The sequence below is a fragment of the Lampetra fluviatilis genome, chromosome 30 (genome assembly GCF_964198595.1).
Source record: "Lampetra fluviatilis chromosome 30, kcLamFluv1.1, whole genome shotgun sequence".
Classification (NCBI taxonomy): Eukaryota; Metazoa; Chordata; class Hyperoartia; order Petromyzontiformes; family Petromyzontidae; genus Lampetra; species Lampetra fluviatilis.
Window position 1 is genome coordinate 12,631,091 of NC_136304.1, and position 21,899 is coordinate 12,652,989.

Below are 21,899 nucleotides of genomic sequence, written 5' to 3' on the forward strand. Positions count from 1 at the left end.
CACCGGTGTGCATTTTATCACTGCATTTTTACATTTTATGGTTTTTCGTTGGGTCGAGTAAATTACGACACTGGCCCTTTTTTATTCCTGGAATTCCTCCTTCCTTGCTGCATAGCTGCAAAATTCCTGCCTCAAAAAACGGGCCAATCAGTTTAAGTGGAGGAGTCCCGGCTCACGGGTCGTGAAAATTGGACACGCGGGTTGGGTTCATGATCAACAGAAGCAACGGGAGGCGAGGTTGAGCGTGCTCTTTGCGCGTCACTCATCCCTCCTCCGAGGGAAGCGTCAAGCCTGGCTGGCAGAGCCTGTCCTCGCAGGAAGACAAGGGCCCAGTGTGCAAGCCATTTCCTCTCCATCTCACGCCAAGAGCGGCGGAGCCACGGAACGCGGCGCGCAGCTTCACCAGAGGGACGGCAACTTCCCTCCCGCCCCGTAGCGCCCGGCGCTCCCCCTTCTCCGCCAGCTCTGTGTTCTTTCACAGCAGCGGATGCTCTTTCATTCGAGCGTGCTGCGCAGGAAGAGATGCCGCGCTGAAAACGACCAGAAACTAAGATATCGAGGGATTCATTTGGCGGAGGTGAGGTTTTTTACATTATAATTACTGTATATGTTCTTTTGTCGAACACGCGTAGGAAATATGCAAAGAATGTGAGAGTTTGGCTCCTGTGATATCGGGGAAGTGGCTTCGAATAGTTTACACAGCTGGATTTGTTCCCATAAAAACATCCTTGATGGCTTGGAACGCTCCACTGGGTTCTTGCGGGTGACCTCTCGAGTAAGTGCATCCACGGCATTCGCCAGTCTGCGTAAACATGGACGCAGCGTTGGGTGATTCGTATTGCCGGTGGCATACATGCTGCTTGCCTTCAGGGTTTGTAGTAAAAAAAAACTTCGTCTTGTTACTTAAACAACTAAACCGATGATCACACTTTTACGCATTGGCTGTTTTATTTATGATGTTTAAAAAGCTTTACGTGCTCTCCAATACAGAATTTGAAATGCGTAGCTCATGTTGAGGATGTCCGACTCGTTCCGTTTGAGTAAATATTTAATACGCATCTGCATTGCGCGCACGCACTTAGCAAGCAGTCTCGCTTTATTTCTTACTTTAATGACTTTATAGTTCATAAAGACAACTTGTTTTAAATAGTTTACACATTTTATACGGCCGTTTCAGTTGATGACTTCTCTATAAAACGTTATGCTAGTAGTGTATAGTTGCATTAGCTTGTACACTGGACTCTCAGTCAACATTCGTTTAATTTTCGTTGTTCCATGATAACACTGCTACAAAGCCAGCTGTTGATCCACTTATGGTAAGGTGCAATGTGGGTACCTCCACCTAACAATCTGTCCGGCTAGCACTGGGGTCGGCAACCTGCGGCTGCTTCATATTCAGGGGGCATCTGAGAAAAAGAGCCTTATAGCTCATAGGATTCCTCCAGTATAAAGACATATTCATTGCAGCTCTTTAAATATTGAGTTTATTTGACCGAATTCTAACAAAATGGCTCGACTTGTTATGTTGGTTGCCGACTCCTGGACTCGCACATAAGTTGAGAAAAACTCTCCCTGAATAAATATAGTGGTCTCATTCTGTATGTTTACATTAGCTTTATTAAGGGGTTATTTTGCGGAGGCAGGCATTGGAGTGGTTTTATGTCGGTCCGGCGACCAAGGTGAAGACCTCAGGCCAGATGGTGGGAGACTGTTAGGGCAGATCTTAGGGGGCCACGGTGGCAAGATGTTAACTGCCTTGCCTGGTATACAGGAGGCCGTGAGTTCGATTCCAACCCTGACGCCTGCTGTATATTTGGAGTTTGAATGTTATTCCCCGTGGTCGCGTGGATTTTTCTTCGGGGGTCCTCCGGTTTTTCCCTCTAAATTTAGAATGCGAGGTGTGGTGGCATCTACAGCGTTGGCCGTGACGACATCGCGACATTGATCTGTTGCTGCAACATAACAACACACACTGGTGCTGGACATGCTTTTCAAGTAATTACGTTTTTGAATCTAATTCTGTTCGTGCAGAATTTGGGGATGTAAAAAAAAACAATATTGAGGAGCAGAGGGAGGGAGGCGGTGGTGGTAGTGCGAGGAGAAGAGGAGTGGCTCATCCTCAATAGCTCTTCCACGTGTATGTGTGCGCCAACTGGCCTCTGCCTCGGATAGCTTTATCACGCTGAAAGGTCCAACGAAGCCCATTTTTCAAAGCCCCTATCGCTGTCAGGTGATTCTGACTCATGACGTTTCCCAACTCCGGTCATCGTCGTCAGCCATGATAAATCCACTGCTGTGTGAAATCGTACCCAAGCTTGTCGCCATCTTTCACGGTCTTGTGAAGTTACGATCCATCTCGTAAACTGCACATGAGCTGGTTGTATAAGGAGAACATCAACTGTGGTTGTGATGGTGGAATATATGTTATTCTTCAGGAGTGATTGAGGAGGAACACAGTTTTCACTCAGAAGAATAGAATACGTCTAATAAACAACATGGGAGGATGCAGGCTAAGTTGAAATAGCCAAAGCAAGAGGTTCGAGTTAGACTGGCTAACTATCGCATTGAATATAGGCAGAGCCAGGCAGAGGAAATTGAAGATTCTAGCATAAAGAGGGACATAAATAGATATATTTTTACAGTCAGTTCACTTCGTGGTAAGAGGGATTGTAATAATACAGTGTATGTGTTTCGAGCAAATTAATGCCCTCAGATCCCATGGTGGAAATTCCATATTTCCATGGCAGAGGCCAGCCTCTCCATACGAGCAAATTTGCCCTCCCACAAACACACATAAATCGACATTGAACTTAAACATAGAAACGTATTCTCAGCATTAACATACGTCACTGTACTACTCAATTACTAGGGTGCACCTTATTGTTGGTCAGAGTCAAGATGCACAATATTCCTTTTTTGTTCGTCTCCCTACATTGAGCTGAGAGCCTTTTCAGAGATCAGGGCCCCGAATGTGGCGGCAGCAGCAGCAGGAGGAGCAGCTGCAACAGGATTAAGGGGAAAATTTTTTGTTACAGACTGGTGACCACAGTTTTTGCAAACAAATCTCCAGACGTTCACTGCTCCTTGTTGCAATATCGTGTACAGCGTTTATGAATTGCAGTCTTTATTCGCGTCCTATTTGGTGGGTTTTAAAACGAAAATTTCCTTAGGTGTCCAAAAATCGTGTGGTTTTGCTGCCTTCATTTAATGAGGTACGTCTTAGTTTGAGCTTCGTATCATTGTATTTCCCATGAAAGCCAGATAATATTTAATAATTAAAAAATATATAAAATGTTTTTTCTTTTTTGGATAGATTGTGGTCTTTTCTATCACTATCGTCATCAGTCATGATCCATCCACTTTTGGATGAAGGCTTCCACAGGCTGTTGTCATCCCTCATGGTCTCATAATCCAACAACCCATCCGGCTCCTGCAAATGAGCTGAGCTCATATCTCCATCTGGGTCGTGGTCTTTTTCTTGTGGGCGTGTTCCATGTTTTGGCGGTGATTTCACCACCAGTCTCGGCCTTCAAGGACAGTGCATATATTATCAGAATTATGTTTTTTGTTTGCATTATGGCTGCAGGTATTGTGGTCTATGCAAACATGACTCCTTGTAAAAATGGTGTCAGTTTTATTGCCAGATAGAAGGGTAAAAAAACAAATATCATATTTTTTACTGGCAAATGAGGTTCCAATGATGTAAATGCTTACCCGAGCTCTCATACTCTGATGGTGCATTGTCTTTGAGTTGTGCGCCTTTTGACGTCATTTGATCCAACCCATGTGAGACTAGGCTCTAAGGAAAGCTGTCTCGGGTGTGGACCAATCAACTTCAAGGACAGTGCATATATTATCAGAGTTATGTTTTTTGTTTGCATTATGGCTGCAGATATTGTGGTCTATGCAAACATGACTCCTTGTAAAAAAGGTGTCAGTTTTGTTGCCAGATAGAAGGGTAAAAAAACAATTATCAACGTTGATCGAGTTTACTGATTACACATCTTCATACTACCTTATGCATAAAAAAGCATCCATGGTGAAATTAGAAAATGCGTTGCCATAACACCATGAGATCTCATCCAGTCAATCAGAACCCTTGTTGCATGTGCAACTAAACGCATCTCACAGTGCATTTATGGTTTCTCTCTGTTGCAGAGCCACGTTCAACTTTATTCTGTCGCAGCCGGTATTAAACACAACTTTCTTTCAGGAAACATTACCGCATTAAAGTTAGGGCAAAACTTCAGCATTAGGCGCAACGACGAACTGGCATTGTAAACAGCTATTGAAAGGAGACACAGTAGGGTAGTGAAGATATGGATTATTGCCTTCCCTGCATGAGATAATGCTCATTTTAAGATTTTAGTGCTATTGGGATATATGTTTTATTATCACACACACGGTAATTTGCTGTCCTCATGCACTTCCGTAAGTCTCCAAACAATCATAAAAAAATCCTCGCAAGTCTTCATTATTTTATGCAATTGCACTGTTTAACATTTTTCTGCTTAATTAACAAAGAAAGGCAACATGTGAACAATCTGCATGCTCCTGAGGTGAAACAGATATGTTGTTAATGTTATTCGTTTATATTGTTATCATGTACATTGCATTACTGTAGAGTGGTCTCAGACCACAAATATGGAATTACTGTTTATAGCTGCATGTTCCTGGATTTCCATCTAAAGCATGATTAGGGAGCACAACTGGAGATACATATGCAATTGTAGTGTTAATGATTGTACCGTAAATCTAAGTTGTATTATTGTACTGAAGCCCCCTTTTAATGGCTTGCCACGTTACGTTGAGATATACATTATTATTATACCGTGTCACTTTATTTGCTCACAGTTGCTGGACCTGAAATGGAAAACGGCAATAACAGCAAACAAAGTCTCAAGGATTATGAATTCGAGGCTTCTCAGCTCGGCTACCTGCTGGAGAATCTCTCCAATATGACGCAAAGTGCTGGTAAGTATGAGTTTTTCTTAAATGATAGCTTTGTGCAATGAATCGTACCCAAGCCCATATACTTTTCTTCACAGTGAAGATGATGCATCTAATTTGCATTTGTTCTCTGATCCACATATTCCTCTTTTGTCTCGCAATATGATTCTCTTCATTAATGTCTCCATGCTTCCTTGTATACTGTACATTTCAGCTTTCATCTCGTGCTCTATCTCAGAGTCTATGTTTGTGATTCAGATATCAGGCGGATTCGAGGACCACGTAAATAACGATATCACTATATGCTTATTTTTTATTCATAGGTTAACGATTCATTGTATTTGCTTTATGTTGCATCCTGCCAACCCGAACATGGGGTGGACCTCAGAGAGAGACTCTCCTGCTTTTGTGTAAGACAAAGTTTGGATGTAATTGCAATTGAAAACTAATTTCTTGAGAACTGCTTCTTGTGCTTAGTTTGTTGTCCTTCCCCCACACCTTCGATCAGCATGGTTGGCTACGTACGGTGCGAAGGAAGTTCAACATACACATATAAACCCCGAGGGTGTAGCGTGTTCTAATGGTGATGGGGTGTGGCGTCGTGCCTAGGTCTGGATGGAACATGGAAATCGAGACATCAGTAGTTTCATGAAACGTTACCATCACCGGGGACACCAGAATTGGGAAGAATATGTTCCTAAGCTGGGGTGATCTTTGCGCAACATGCAAAAGGCTCCCGCTGAAGGCAATAGCTTGCTCAGAAAACTATGGACTCTTAGACCCACTGGTCTACCAGGAAGGTAGGAAGGACATCTTGGTTTGGGCCTTTTGGAGTTTCTCCAATTATGCATTTTAGAGGTGATATCCCCAAAATTCAAACCCTAGCCTCACACGTTATGTTCGAATTTTTTTTTCTGACCTCGAGGGCCCAGGGTAAACTCCCAGCAGATTCACATGTGCTTTTTTCAAGAAATGTGTTCTTGGTTAGACGACCATAACATCGTATATTCAAGAATATACAAATGCTAAATTCTGAATCATTACGATGAAGGTTAAATCACAGCATTTAACCTTCAACTGTGTCAAGGTTATAGGAGCAGACATTTCCGCTTCCTTCATGCAAATACTTGGTTCTGTCATTATTTTTATGGCAACAGAAAAACCTTAACAGCCCACATCCTGTTCACAGTGATGGAGTCAGAGCAGAGGCTCCCTGAGCCATGCTGGGACTTCAGGAAACCAGAGAGCCAAATACACAGGCAGGCCGAGCAAGCAAACCTGGAAAAACAAAAGGCTGAGTCAACGACACGGCTGTGGCCTACTCAGCTGGGCTCTCCGTGGGATGCGCCCTCTGCCTCAGCTCTGCATACCTTCCCCAGGTAAGATGTCTGTGCACGACGGGGTACAGGAAACAATACCATCCCCTCTGAAACCACAACACCGTGCAGGAGGCATGTAGGGCAAGTTACCAATAAAGGCTTTGTAATGGTCACCCAGATGTCAGTGAAAAAGAGAGCAACCTAAACCCACATGGTGGAATACTGCAAGAGTGGACCTTGAGGGTCGGGCAACAACCATAAAACAGTTTTAGAACCTCGTAGAAGGTGTAGGGGTGTTAGAGAGAGAGCCCGTTATGCATGGCAGCTTATGGCAAACAAACACAGTGGGCGGGGCTACGTGAGTGCACGGGGAGGTGCTCTCTATGACGTCCGCGCCAGGCACCCCGGGGGGGGCCCCACCCCTCAGCGGGGGGTTGGGTATAAAAGGGGATGTATCGGAGGGCTCGGGGTTCTTGTTAAGCTAACCAGTGAAGACTGAAGACGTCTTAGCTAGAGCCCTGGACTCCCCTGGTTCGCCGTCCTTATCAGGGCCGAACAGGACCGAGCCAGCGGCGTGGTCCCGAGATCCAGAGCCGGTGATCTTGTCAGCGCTGGTCTGGGACTCAGGGTACCGGGCCCGACTTACCAGTGTCGGGCCAGATAGCCTCCCCTAGCCCGTTAGAGGAGGACTAGGAGGCAGGCTAGGAAGTAGCTAGCGCGTGTATCCCCAGCTAGCCGGGTGAGGGGGCCGACACCCCCTCTAGTGTTGTATGCCAGAACCGTGCTGTGTGAATAAAACCCGTGTGCCTCCAACTCCGGCGTCCAAGAGTCGTGAACTCTATTACAAAGGTATGAAATGTTGGATAAGTGCGTTGACATCGGAAGCTTTGGATCTCTTGACATTTTTCTCAACGTGGTGGCTCACTCTCCCCACTAACGTGCTTTTTCCGCACAGATCGCGACCTCTGCTGTGCGAATCGAGCATGGGGCGGCCCCGGGCAGCCAGCTGTGGCTGCTCGCTCAACCGTAGGGCCGCCCCACCGACCCGGCCGGGGCCCGTGCCGCACGGCACCCTGCGCAGGGCCCTCCAGGCCGAGGAGGTGACCACCACTGCTCATTTTAAAGTGCCCTGGAAAGGGCGCTATATAAATCCGAATTAGAATAGAATGATTGCGGCCGCACAGAGGTCAGCTCACTTCAGGAAACATGAGTATGTGGGGGCCGACGTCCACCCAACCGCCCTCGCCGGGCAGGTGGGGTGCGACGTCCGCCCTTTCCACTCCCTCCTCCACTCACTCCTCCACCGCGTCGATTGGCTCCTGCCGGGCCCCCGCCGACCGGGTGATTGGTCCCCCCGCGCTAATGCCCTCTCTGAGAGACATGAAAAAACTACTGGCCTGCCGCCGTACAGAGTTAGTCCTCACTCGCACACACACCAACACTCACGCCAATGCGGCACACAGCTGTACGACCACACCCACACCTGCGAACGGTTTCCTCTTAACACACACTACAGCTAACGCTAGCGTCTACGTGAACACGCGTGCGCGCCTGCGGGTGGTTATATCCAAATCCGCGTCCGCACAAAGACTAGCACTACGGCGGTGGCGCGAACACGCGCGTGCCGGTGGGTAGTTATACGCTACCCCGCACCCACACTAAGACTCACACCTTCACACACAACAGTTAACGCTACAGCAGCTGCGTGAACGCGCACGCACCTCCAGGCGATTATCTCAACGAGCGCTCGTGCTGCGGCTCTGCCCTTACTCTTGCCACGTGTCCGCCCACGCAGCAGCTCTACACATAAATCACTCACACCACACTGAGGCTCTGTGCTAACGTTTATTCACGGCGCAAATCCCTACACTGCCCGGAGGTCATTTTCTGCGAGCAGAGCCTATCCTACTACTATCCAATTCCTCAAACACTCACACACTCTATCACGTACCTCGCAGCTGTATTCACGGCATCGCATGGACGCTGTGATAGTTGGAGGGAGGATGACGAAAAAACCTTGCTTATCACTGCCTCGTAGCAGCACTCGCTGGCATCGCACGGATGCTGTGAGCAGCTTGAGGCAGGCCGCAGGGAGTCGGTCTTAGCGGCCGAGCGGTTGGAGAGGAGAACTGACTTGAACTGTTTCGGGTTCCTTTTTTTATGCCCCTTGATTTCTAAAAAACCCATCCGGGGTTACATTATCCTGCGCAGCCAATCGTGCGCCTACCTGTGATTTTCAAAGTTTTTCTGTTCTTACATGGAGCATTACATTATATTCTTTTTCGTCCCATTGTCTCTGCGCCCATACCCATTAATTCCTGACTTAGCCGGTTTAATCTGGGAGGGCGTGCTGACTGGCGTATACACACCCGGTCAGTGTGTACTTGGTCGGAGACGCTAGATTCCCCCCCCACCCTCATTGTCTGGTCTGCTCGCTTAATATTTCACCCCAGCCCTTTCCCCAATGTCGTGCGTGACTCATTGTGGCTGGCCCAGTGAACCTTGGTGCGCCCATACAATTTTAAGCCAATTTAGGGGCGCCACAATCTGATTTGTCCTGGGAGGGTTGGCCAATTTTCTGGCACAGGGAAAGCACGGGACTTCCCACCTAGGGGCTCTTCGGATGAAAACCCGTTGTGTCAGGCGATCCCCCACTGGGACACTACGTGTGTGTGTGCTGCGTGCGTGCGTGTGCTCAGGCGGAGGGGTAGGGGAGAATCGCAGCACTTGCGGAGTTGCTCCGTGGTCGGGGCACCACAAGTATATGTGCCGCTCATGTCAGTCCAACTCCACTGCTATATGGGGATCTCTCCGTACCAACAATCTTGGTACGGTACCAACAACTCATGCTTGTTGGTGCCTTTGAAATCTTATGATGTGTCTCTTGTCAAATAAAATTTGGTCAGGTGGCTAAGAGGTCAGAGCACTTAGTTGGAAATCCTGGGTTTGAATCCAGGCAGTTGTCAGTAATTAAACATGCTTCTAACATGTAATTGCAGCGAATTGAAGGTCTCAGCCCAATTACTAATGACTGTACTCATACTCTTAGATTTTTTCGGTAAAGTCACGTAGGTAAAAAATAAATGACTGCATACTAATACTAATGACTGCATACTAACGACTGCACATGAAAACCCATACATTGATTTGGTTTGTACTAAATTTGGTTAAATTCCAGCTCTTAGAATAACAAAATGTCAGTTATCCTGTCATGCAATATTTATTGCTCTCTCGGGTAGTTTTGGGTGGGAAATTGCTGTCCCCTACTTTTTGGACCAGAGGTCATGTGAAGAAATCTCAGAGGTATCTCTGTGATATCTGCTTGGGTGGGCCGTTCTTTAGCACGGACGATCGCGCTGCTGTGCGAGAGTTCCGAATGGATTCATCACCTCGTGAGGTGACTCCAATAGTACAATTGGGACAAATCTCTTGATGAAGTAAAAACAAAACCAAGTGCAAAGTTTCACCGGGAATGCAGATTCTAGGAGGCTCTCCTGTAATTTAGCACGGTCGGCCACATACGGTGCTAAAGAAGTTCAACACACATACGCACATTCACGTAGGGTTGTGTGCGTAACGCGACGCCGATCCTTCTGACCTCTGCTGTGCTGCCGTTGGTCGTGTGTAGCGGTGCAACGACTTTGAGGCGGAGAACGCCACGCTGCATGCGGAGAACTCGCGGCTACAGCTGGAGCTGGCCACAGCGCACATCCAGCTGTCGGCGCTGCAGGCACACCTCGAGTCGCTGTGCGACCACACGCGTGAATTCCTGCTCGCCCAGATGGAGACGCTGCACGTGCCTAGGGACGCTCTGGGACGTTGACGCTGATGCGATTCTTCGCTCATCTCCTTTTCCTATCAGGAGGTCGACTGGTGAATATTTCCCAGCTGAAACACACGTGGTTTAAGGCTCACCGAGAAGAGTCCTGATGGGCACTGTGACGAGGGTAACGGGATATGACGTGAAAAATGTCGTGTAATGTAATGTTAAAAATAAGCTAGTCCTCATAGTAATCCTAGTCCTATTGGTAGTTTACTATTTTTATTCTTTTTATTTTAACAGTTAAGGCCCACTGAGGTATTAGTTCTTTTTCAGAAGCGACTTGGCCGTAAATAATAGCTCAACGAAGTGGCTTATCATGTGCAAATGTATAGCAGCCAAATACTGTAAAGTCATGTTTCTAAATGTGGAGAGAAAAACCAGAAGACCGGGAGAAAAATCCACATGACCACGGGTAACCTTGTTATCCATAGCCCTCACCTTAGCAATAACTTTCACCCATGGTCATGACAATGGTTGATTGCACTAATGCTGTGAAACTCCCCGTCGGCGTCGAGCAGGAGCCATCCCCTGACTTGCCAGGAGATGGCGGTACAGCAATTGGAATAATCATCATTTTCTTGGTTCTTTCGGTAAAGTCAATAAAAATAAAACATAATAAAATTATGTTTTATTTGTATTATTTTATTACTTCCCTTCTACGTGACTTTACCGAAAGAACCAAGAAGACGAATCCCTGCAGTCACGAAAGCTTTAAATCGAAATTTAATCACCATTTATTTCCATATATACAGGGATAATGTTTCCCCCTCACGTGCGTGGGTTTTCTCCAGGTACCCGGGTTCATGGCTCTTGTATAAACACTCACAAATTGTATGACATTTTTTTTATTGGATCCATTGCATATCCGATGGTTACAGGCGAGGGACACTGGCTGACATCTTCTCAAAATAAAAAACGCATTGCAGGACCCTCCTGAAAAAAGAGTCCTACTACTCAGGGTGGTGCTCCTGGACAATTAAACAAAATAAGTAAAGTAACTGCAGCAAAAACACTCGTACTCATCGTACAAACTCAAATTATAACTTTAAAAGCCCAGGCCCCTACCCTAGCCCTATCTTTAAGGCAATCTTTTTCATAGCCATAGCATGAATCATTATACCCAGCAATGAAACTACTATTCTTTGGGTCTTTCCGTAAAGTCACGTAGATAGGTTCAAAGAAAATTACAAAAAACTGAAACTACGACGTTTCGATCGCAACACAAACGGTTGTCTTCAGGAAAAGGGGGATTAGCTTCCAAAGGCAAACTATTTATAAGGGTTTGAAATGGGCGTACCGCAAATGTCAGCAGCCAATGTTAATGAAAGTGGTGGGCAGCCAACCCAATGGTGGTTGGTTTTCCCTCAATCAAAGGGCTGCCAGGTGAAAATTAGCATGTTAATGAGAGATTAGCATGTTAATGGAGGATCGCAGAGCCGCAACCGAGGGGTCGGTGTGCGAAGAGGCTGTGTTGGTGTGAATCATGTGAAAGCGCAAGTTTGAAATGGGCGTAAAGCACAACTAACATCGGAAGGTGGTAGGATAGGAACATCATAGCCAGTTATGGAGGTGGAAAAGAACACCAAGCAACCATTCTTGGATGTTCTAATCAAAAAGAGACCAGATGGTTCAATGGGACACTGTCTACAGGAAAGCCACCCATACGGATGCATATCTAAAACCTGACTCCCACCACCATCCATCTCAGAAGAATTCCCTCATCAAAACTCGATACCATAGAGCTCGGTGTATTTACGACTGTCATCACCTAGCCAGTGAACTGGAACATGTACACCAAGCTCTCAGACTCCACAATCCATAAAGCTATCACCCCAACCGTTGAGAAAGAACCATCTGAGGACCCAATCAAAACCATCACCTTGCCATACATAGCAGGGGTCAATCAAGAGATGTCCAAAATCATGTACAAACAAAAGATCCAGGTTCGATTTAACATAGTACATAACATTTGTGATCTAATCCCATCTGTGAAGGATGTGATCCCTGACGAGCATTACCCCAGCAACTACAAACTAAGTTGTGTCTGCGGCAGTAGTTACATTGGGGATACTAAGCGACATGTCTCGGACCGTGTTCGTGAACATAAGGCAGATCTTAAACACGGTAGGACCAATACCTCGGCCGTGGCTGCTGATTGTTTTAATGCGGTGGGCTCACACGAAATTTATTTATCTAAGACGAAGGTACTTTGCAAGCCCACTGGCTATCAACAAAGATTCGTTCATGAAGCCATCCATATATATAGACACAGACACAATTTCAATCGAGAAGATGGGTACAAACTGAGCAATCATTGGAAGGATGTTATCTACCAGTTTAAGTCATAACTGGCTATGATGTTCCCATCCTACCACCTTCCAATGTTGTGCTTTACGCCCATTTCAAACTTGCGCTTTCACAGGATTCACACTAACACAGCTCTTCACGCGCCGACCCCTCGGTTGTGGTTCTGCGATCTACCATTAACATGCTAATCTCTCATTAACATGCTAATTTTCACTTGGCAGCCCTTTGATTGGTGGAAAACCAACCACCGTCGGGTTGGCTGCCCACCACTTGCATTAACATTCGCTGCTGACATTTGGGCTCCCCCCATTTCAAACCCTTATTAATAGTTTGCCTTTGGAAGCTAACTCCCCTTTTCCTGAAGGCGACCGCTTGTGTTGTGATCGAAACCTCGTAGTTTTTGTTTTTTGTTATTGTCTTTGAACCTATCTACTTGACTTTACCGAAAGACCCAAATAATATTAATTCCTGTAGTCATGAAAGTTTAAATTAAAAATGTAATACAACTACTGTATAGCTGTAGCCTAACTCTGAGATCTGCTTAAATGTTAACCAATGCAGACCACTATGCTTGAAAATTAGAGCAATGTAAAGAGAATACAAATGCATAACTTATCCTGTATACATGATATCACTTGCTTTTTACACCACCACTTAAACAGCATATTGGATCACGTGTAATTTTGACAACTTCTATAAATCTAGCGTTAACAAATACACTCTTGAACTGGGAAGAGTTGAGGTCAAGTGACAACGTCTAGGGGAATCGTGCGAGCAAGGCACCTTGGCCATTTGAAGTGAGCATGCAACGGGAGGCTTGCAGAGTCGTAACGGGAGCGCCCAGTGCCGGTGCCATTGAGACTTTCGGAGGTGACTCCCCTCGGCATCACTTGCAGATTTACGCAGTAACTAGTACTGTGGGCTGGCAGCTTCGGAAGAAATAGAATAGCCCCCCCACCCCCCATTTCTTAAATTGACAACTTCCTCGAACACAACTCATTTTTAAACCTTCGGTCTAAAACTTCAAAAGAGGATTTATGTGCTTGTGTAATGACATAGTGACATCTATTGGTTGGAAAATGGAAGCACAGGCACCACTTTAAACATCATCCAATCCTAAAGGGAGAGGTATCTGGGCCAAAGGTAAAGTGCGGGACTGGCCGAGATACTCCGGGAACCGGCTAGAAGGTTCCACGAGAGGGCGTAGCCGGAGGCGGAGACAATCCGCGCCTGCGGCAATATAAGCGGAGGCGGAGGAGGACTCATGGTCGGTGTGGGGAGCCTTGCGTCCGGACTGTGTCGCTATTCGCCATCATCTCTCTCCGTCATTCGGCCACATGGCAGATTTTCTGCGAAGTTCCACCACCCTCGCCGGCGCGCCATCAACCAGCGGCGAGGCCGGGAGTGGGCGAACGGAACCACGCTGTGGAATCGACCATGTGTAGCCTGTAGGGATGCTAATATTTATGTGTGTACTTGGAGAAGGAAGAGGATAAGGTTGGCCTGTGGTGTGTCCGAATGTGAATAAAGAAGAGAGCACCCTCTACACGACATGTCGCGGAAGTCGCTCATTACACTTGTGTAGGGGTGTTAGAGAGAGAGCCCGTTATGCATGGCAGCTTATGGCAAACAAACACAGTGGGCGGGGCTACGTGAGTGCACGGGGAGGTGCTCTCTACGACGTTCGCGCCAGGCACCCCGGGGGGGCCCCACCCCTCAGCGGGGGGTTGGGTATAAAAGGGGATGTATCGGAGGGCTCGGGGTTCTTGTTAAGCTAACCAGTGAAGACTGAAGACGTCTTAGCTAGAGCCCTGGACTCCCCTGGTTCGCCGTTCTTATCAGGGCCGAACAGGACCGAGCCAGCGGTGTGGTCCCGAGATCCAGAGCCGGTGCTCATGTCAGCGCTGGTCTGGGACTCAGGGTACCGGGCCTGACTTACCAGTGTCGGGCCAGATAGCCTCCCCTAGCCCGTTAGAGGAGGACTAGGAGGCAGGCTAGGAAGTAGCTAGCGCGTGTATCCCCAGCTAGCCGGGTGAGGGGGCCGACACCTCCTCTAGTGTTGTATGCCACAACTGTGCTGTGTGAATAAACCCGTGTGCCTCCAACTCCGGCGTCCAAGAGTCGTGAACTCTACTACATCTGGTGTCAGAAGTAAAGATCTACGAACATGGACACGCGCCGGACAGCTCAAGTCAGGGCACCGGAGGGGAAGGACACCGTTGCAGTCAGGGAGCCCGGGACGGCTGAAGAAAACACGGAGCAGTCGGGGTCGGATGCGTCCACACCGCAGCAACAGGAGAATGGAGAGCCGTCGACAGAGAGGCTGAGGCAGGCGCATGCTAAGCTGGCGGAGCTGCCGTACGCCGCTGCCGCCATGCTGGACCAGATCACACAGCTGGGGGCTGCTGGACCGCCACGGGGCGATGGCAGCCGGCGACCACAGCGCCTTCCCGCCATTTCGACGGAGCACCACTTTGAAAATCCCGCCATCGCCGCAGCTGCTGTTGAGGGCGTGGCCGGGTTGGGCATCGAGTCCAACGGCGGGCATATAGTACCTGCCGCGTCATCACCAACGGACGGCACGTCACCACGGGTGCGACCGGCGATGCCATCGGTTGTTCGAGCCGCGGCACAGCCGGGCGGGGGAGACGGAGTCGCGGCACAGCCGGGTGGGGGAGACGGAGTCGCAGCACAGCCGGGTGGGGGAGACGGAGTCGCGGGACAGCCGGGTGGGGGAGACGGGGGAGTGCGACCTTCCGCGGCAGCCGCTGCGTTACATCAGCGGCTACCTCCACTCAAAGAATTTGTGGGCGAGGAAGGCGACTGGGGCGGCTTCCAGCGGCGCTTCCTCGCTCACCAGGAAATGGCGGAGTGGACGGACGCCGAGGCTCTCCGCGCGCTGCCAGCACTCCTCGACAGCGACGTCCTTGCCACTCTAACATCGGCACCGAAGGAGAGGCGCTCCACGCTGCAGACGGCGATGCAGCTGCTGGCTGCGGTCTACGGTCCGCCGTCGGACTGCCGGCAACTCTTTTACGATCGCCAGCGGGGGGCAAAGGAGTCGCCCCTGGCGTACCGCACAAGCCTCCTGGCACTGGCGAAGGCGGCCTTTCCACGGATGGACATCGAAGGTGTCGACGCCATGGTCACGGAAAAGATACTCCTGCTGGCGGACGACTTGGAGATCGTCATCGTCGCACAAGACGACGCGGAGATGTGCTCCCTCCAAGCGGCACGACTCCTCCACGCAAACCTGCTCGCGCAACGACGGAAGGCCAGCAAGGCGGCGAGCGGGCATGCCGTGGCTGCAGCCACCCTCCCGGCAGAAGAGATTTGCGCCATCGACCATCAACGGCAGCAGGGAGCGGGAGTACGGGCGGACCGGGGCGGTTCGAGCCATCTCGACCATCCATCGTCTTCGCCAGCGCTCCCGCGCTGTTACAACTGCGGCATCCGGGGCCATGTCGCCTCGGGGTGCCGCTCTCCTCGGCAGCGGGGGACGACACCTCGACGGGACGCCGGCCCTCTTCCCAAGCTCCGTCATCATAACCCGGCGAGTCGCGGCACCCCTCATGTTTGGCCCACGCACACGCCCGTCACACACTCAAACACCGCGGCGAAGGGGGGGTCGATATCGCGCACCACCGCACCAACATGCACCACTCTGGGTACTCATATCGAACCCAGCCAGTGGTCCGTGTTGGCCCATCGTGTTGTAGCCGCATCGTCGGGGTCGTCTGCCGTTGTGGGGCACATCGACGGGGTTGAGGTGCGCATTCTGGTCGATACGGGAGCATCGGCGACCATTATTTCGGAATTGATTTACAATATTCTCCCTGTCCAGAGCCGTCCTTTGATGCCCGTTAACGTGCCATTTTATGCTGCTAATGGGGGCTCACTTAGCATCATTGGACAAATTCGAGCCCAAATTTGTATCGGGGATATTAAATTGTCTGGGCCGATTTTTGTTTCCTCCTCGCTGGCGGTTCCGTGCCTGCTGGGGACGGACTTCCTGGCCAAAATGCCGATTAGGATTTTAATCGACCAGGGATGCATTGAGCTCCCGTCGGGCCGACGCATGGCGTTTCTACCATCCCCCGTTACGAGTCGGACGGCGTTCGCGACGGTGCCGGCGTTCGTAGATAGAACGGTGCGCGTTCCTCCGGGGGCTCAAATGTTGATTCCTTTGAAACTTCGGCGGCCTTTCGCTAAGGGCATTGGGGCCCAGGGGGTTCTGCTGGGGCCGTCTAGGGCCGGGGTTAGTGGACCTCATTTACTTCCGGCCCAGACCATAGTGAGAGGGGACGGAGAACCCTTCATCGCGGTCCTCAATGTGGGCTCGCAGACGGTGGTGGTCCCACAGGGGACCGTGCTTGCTCACGCAACGCCGGTGCCCTGCGAGGAACCCGTCGCGAATCACGTGAGCGCTGTCCCTGCGCCGCGACCACATTCGGACAGCGATGAAGGGTGGCTCGAGGCGCTTTGTGCGGGATCGACGGACCTGTCAAATTCAGAGCGTCAACAGCTTAAAACACTACTGCGGGAATTTTCCGACGTTTTTAGTCGGGACAAATACGATTTGGGCTGCACTCATCTGCTGCGTCACCATATTGATACGGGTGACAGCGCGCCAATACGCCAGAATCCTTTTTGGTTAAGTCCCGCCGAAAAGGACCATGTCAAATCGGCTGTTGATGACATGTTAGCCGCCGACATCATTTCTCCTTCCACCAGCCCTTGGGGAGCGCCGATCGTCCTAGTTAAGAAACAGGACGGCTCGTTGCGGTTTTGCGTTGATTTTCGGCGCCTTAACAAAATTTCGGTGGCCGACGCATACCCGCTCCCACGGATGGACGAATCGCTTGACGCCTTGGCGGGAGCGCGATTCTTCTCCACATTGGATTTACTTTCGGGATTCTGGCAGCTTCCTCTGGACGATGATTCAAAGCCTAAAACTGCTTTCCGCACACCGCACGGCCTGTTCCAATTCAACCGGTTGCCGATGGGACTCCACTCAGCGCCGGCAACTTTCCAGCGTTTGATGGAATTAGTTTTGGCTGGATTGCAATGGGACTCGTGCTTGATTTATTTGGACGACGTTATCGTCTTTAGTAAAACATTTGACGAACATCTCCAGAGGTTGCGGGCGGTTTTCCAAAAGATGCGGGCTGCTAATTTGAAATTCAAACCCCAAAAATGTCATCTATTACGCGAATCGGTGCGTTATTTGGGACACATCGTGGGACGCTCAGGTATTGCTACCGATCCCGCCAAAACGCAGTGCGTCAGCTCCTGGCCGACTCCCACCTCGGTGGGGGAGGTCAGGAGTTTCATTGGCTTCGCGTCCTATTACTGACGATTTGTCGCGGATTTTGCGACGATTGCGAAACCCCTACACGCTTTAACGTATAAAGGGGTTCGGTTCCACTGGGGACAGGAGGAGGAGGCTGCTTTCCGCTCCCTTCGGGATGCTCTGGTGACAGCTCCTCCCTTGGTTTACCTCGATTTTTCTAAGCCCTTTTTGCTTGACACCGATGTGAGCAACACGGGTATTGGGGGCGTGCTTTCCCAGGTGGTTGACGGCGTGGAACGGGTGGTCGCGTATGGTAGTCGGGTGTTGTCTCCTGCGGAGCAGAGATATTGTGTCACCCGTCGGGAACTGTTGGCAATTGTCTATTTCATCCAACAGTATCGCCCATATCTGTACGGTCGGCATTTCACCGTCCGCACAGACCATGCGGCACTACAGTACGCCCTGCGAGTTCAACAACCATCGGGACAATTGTCTCGATGGTTGGAGATTCTCCAGGACTTCGATTTTGAAACCACCTACCGTAAGGGTGTTCGCCACACCAATGCGGACGCTCTGTCGCGCATGCCAACCACCTCCGAATGTGCATGCCTCCTGGGGTCTGGACGTTGCAGGCCTCCGGGGGACATATCGGTTCCGGTCTTGGCGGCCGCCGACGACGACGAAACATTGATTACTAATTCGATCGCACAGCAGGGAAAAGATTCCCTGTTGGGGTTGCCCGTCACTGAATGGGGGCGCCTCCAGATGGAGGATACCTCCCTCCTCGGGTGGCGTCGTCGCGTCGGGGTGCTGCGCGGGGGAGGGGTGATGCCGACGCATGGGAGATGGTGCAAGGTCTGCTGATGCATTGGGACGGGAAATCCCATCGACACCGGCTGGTGGTCCCTTCTGGGTTGCGGGGCAAGGTGGTGTGGGCCGCTCACGAGCGCCTCCTACACCTGGGGACCCAAAAGACCCTCGCCTTGCTCCAACTTGATTTTTTTTGGCCAGGCATGACGAGGGATGTCGGGGATTTATTGGGGTCATGCCCTCGGTGCGCGCAACGAAAACCGCCGGCACGGGAGTCTAACACACCCTTGCAATCAATCATAGTGTCCAGAATAAATGAGCTTGTCGCGCTGGATATTTTGGGCCCATTCCCCGCCACCCCCAGGGGCAATAGATATTTGTTGACTGGTGTTGAGTATTTTACGCGCTGGCCTATGGCCTGGCCCCTTGCCAATCAAATGGCAGCAGCCATCGTGGAGGCCTTTGTTCAGGGATATGTCCTGGACAAAGGTGCTCCGGAGTGGCTGCTGACCGACCAGGGCAGAAATTTTTCCGGCAAACTACTCCAACAAGTCTGTGAGCTCCTGGGCACGAAGAAAATTCGTACCTCCCCGTATTACCCGCAAACTGACGGGATGGTCGAGCGTCTGCATCGCACCATCACGTCAATGTTGTCACAGCAGGTTTCGGACTCACAGACCGATTGGGACCTGCAAATTCAAGGGGTCTTGGCGGCATACCGAATGCCCCCCCATGCAGCTACGGGATTTTCCCCCTTCTACCTCATGTACGGCCGCGAACCTGACCCGCCTGTTCGTGCCCAGCTGCAGATCCCCGCGCCGCAGAGCAAAACTAAATTGGCTGACCATGTAAAATTTAATCTGGCCAAATTAACTGAGGCACGGGATGCTGCCATGCAAAACTCTGACCGCCGTCAGAAAGCGAATGAGCGGCTCAGACTGGGTCGGGCGCACATGCTGCAGTGGAAGCCGGGGGACAAGGCATGGCTGCACTGTCCCCAGGTGCCACTTGGTACCTCCTCTAAGCTGGTGCGGCCGTGGCGGGGCCCTGTGGAGGTGGTCGAGGTTTTGCGACCGCAGTGCGTGCGCATCAAATGGGGGAAGCGGCGGTGGTTCGTGCACCCCTCTAGATTAAAACCCTTCATTGCGGTACACATCCCCACTTCACACACGCGTGGCCAAACATGTGCGGGGTCGACCGACTCACTGGGTCCGTCTCCGTCGCTCTCACCTAACGCCTTGCCGGCTGTGCCACCTCCAGGTGCATCAGGAGTGACGGGCTCACGCCCGATCACCCCTCCTGGGGATGCCAAGGGTCACGCGGCGTCAGATGTGTACTCACTCCAAGACGGACAGTTGCCACCTGACGGTCCGCCACCCGGGGTTACCCCGTGTGAGGGGCCCGCTGCAAGGACACGCTCTAAAATGCGCAGACTGTTGTGAGGCCGGAAGATGTGTACATAGGTTGTGTTCATTGTGTGTTGTGTGGGTGGTGTGTTCCCGGCTCATTGGATGTACATATGTTGGGTTCGCCATGTGTTGTGTGTGTGGTGGGTTCCCTGCAAATTGTATATAGGCTGTTTTTACGGAATTCGTATTTATTCGGGGGGGGGTGCGTCGGGTTGTTTTCTCTTCTCGCTGTTGCGTTCTTGTTGTGTTCTTGTTGTTGTTCTTGTTATTGTTGAAAAATAGTGAGGCACACGCGCGGTCAGGGGGTAAATGCGCTTTTATTGTCATTTTTTTTGTATGTAGGGCAGCCGGGACGGCTGCAAGCTATGCGGGGGGGGGGGGGGGGGTGATGTAGGGGTGTTAGAGAGAGAGCCCGTTATGCATGGCAGCTTATGGCAAACAAACACAGTGGGCGGGGCTACGTGAGTGCACGGGGAGGTGCTCTCTACGACGTCCGCGCCAGGCACCCCGGGGGGGGCCCACCCCTCAGCGGGGGGTTGGGTATAAAACGGGATGTATCGGAGGGCTCGGGGTTCTTGTTAAGCTCACCAGTGAAGACTGAAGACGTCTTAGCTAGAGCCCTGGACTCCCCTGGTTCGCCGTCCTTATCAGGGCCGAACAGGACCGAGCCAGCGGTGTGGTCCCGAGATCCAGAGCCGGTGCTCTTGTCAGCGCTGGTCTGGGACTCAGGGTACCGGGCCCGACTTACCAGTGTCGGGCCAGATAGCCTCCCCTAGCCCGTTAGAGGAGGACTAGGAGGCAGGCTAGGAAGTAGCTAGCGCGTGTATCCCCAGCTAGCCGGGTGAGGGGGCCGACACCCCCTCTAGTGTTGTATGCCACAACTGTGCTGTGTGAATAAACCCATGTGCCTCCAACTCCTTCGTCCAAGAGTCGTGAACTCTACTACACTTGTATCAGAGAAGACAAGTCACCTACCCTACTGGATAATAACATGATGTTGTGTTCCTCTATGTTACCTTTATTTTATTTTACACATTTATTTAGATTGCCAGAATATTTTGTCTAAGCAAGTATCACAGGCTATATATATATACGTGAGCAAATAATAAAGGCTTGGGGAAGAGACATGGCTCCTTGTCGAGCCCTGAGCCGTCTCATCCTCCAGCTATGTGTGACACGGTTCGTGGTGACGGACCGGTAGTGGGAACCCGCTCCCCAAGGACTGTTTTTCATTGAAGAATGCGAGAGCGTTCAAAAGGATAGACTGCATTGCACACTCCATAAGTAATTCGCACGTTACTTGGTTTGTATATAAGGTTAGCCAGGACAGCTGGATTTTTCATAACAAGTTGCGAAGAACATTCAAGCACATATGGGCCTCAAGGACGAGCTAGCTGCGATGGCATGCACGATGGTGAAAGGGGACACGACGGCCAGCGACGGCAGCATGAGATACGCAGCCTGGTCTTCAAGTCCACGACGTGTAGAGATGAACGGTGGTCAGTCGCCACCACGTCGCGGACCACCAAGAGGATACGCTTTGCGTGGGTGCTACAACTGCGCGCAGATGGGCCACATCGCCAGGAACTGCCGGCCACATGTTGGTGGTCCGCCTGGAGCTCCGGCGACCTACGATGTCAACTTCTCCTCGTTCCGAGGACCATAGGCGAGTCGCGACCCATCATGCACATGGCCGTTTCATTCCCATCACTCATCCGTGCCGCATTGCCCTGTATCTGTTCATGCTGACGGGTTATATGACGATGGTGAATGGTGTGCGTTGGCATATCGGGCGTTCTGTGCCGCGCCGGGTTTGTAGGACGTTATGGCGCTTATCCAGGGGGTGGAGGTTCAAGTGGTAATTGACACGGGTGCTTCAGCTACCCTCATTTCGCTGTTGACTTTTTGATCGATACCGGCCTCACCCCGGCTGCGAGAGCAGGTGAACGGGCCATGTATTGTGGCAATTGGTGGTAGTTTTTGGATTG

At 50.6% G+C, this 21,899-nt stretch overlaps 1 protein-coding gene across 1 annotated transcript; it reads left to right on the plus strand.

Moving 5' to 3' along the window:
* Positions 1–491: 491 nt before the first annotated feature.
* On the plus strand, positions 492–11,281 carry LOC144943338 (uncharacterized). Its single transcript, XM_078870713.1, has 5 exons — positions 492–577; positions 4,855–4,974; positions 6,140–6,329; positions 7,225–7,369; positions 9,898–11,281. Exons 2-5 carry the CDS (start codon positions 4,869–4,871, stop codon positions 10,090–10,092), a joined length of 636 nt encoding a protein of 211 aa, XP_078726839.1. The 5' UTR covers positions 492–577; positions 4,855–4,868; the 3' UTR covers positions 10,093–11,281.
* The last annotated feature ends 10,618 nt before the right edge of the window (positions 11,282–21,899 follow it).

What these genes read in the sequence shown, in the direction of transcription:
- LOC144943338 (XM_078870713.1), top strand. Translation starts at nt 4,869, where the DNA reads ATGGAAAACGGCAATAACAGCAAACAAAGTCTCAAGGATTATGAATTC. An exon ending in CAATATGACGCAAAGTGCTG is followed by an intron (nt 4,975 to 6,139) that starts GTAAGTATGAGT and finishes TCCTGTTCACAG; the next exon opens with TGATGGAGTCAGAGCAGAGG. An exon ending in GCTCTGCATACCTTCCCCAG is followed by an intron (nt 6,330 to 7,224) that starts GTAAGATGTCTG and finishes TTTTCCGCACAG; the next exon opens with ATCGCGACCTCTGCTGTGCG.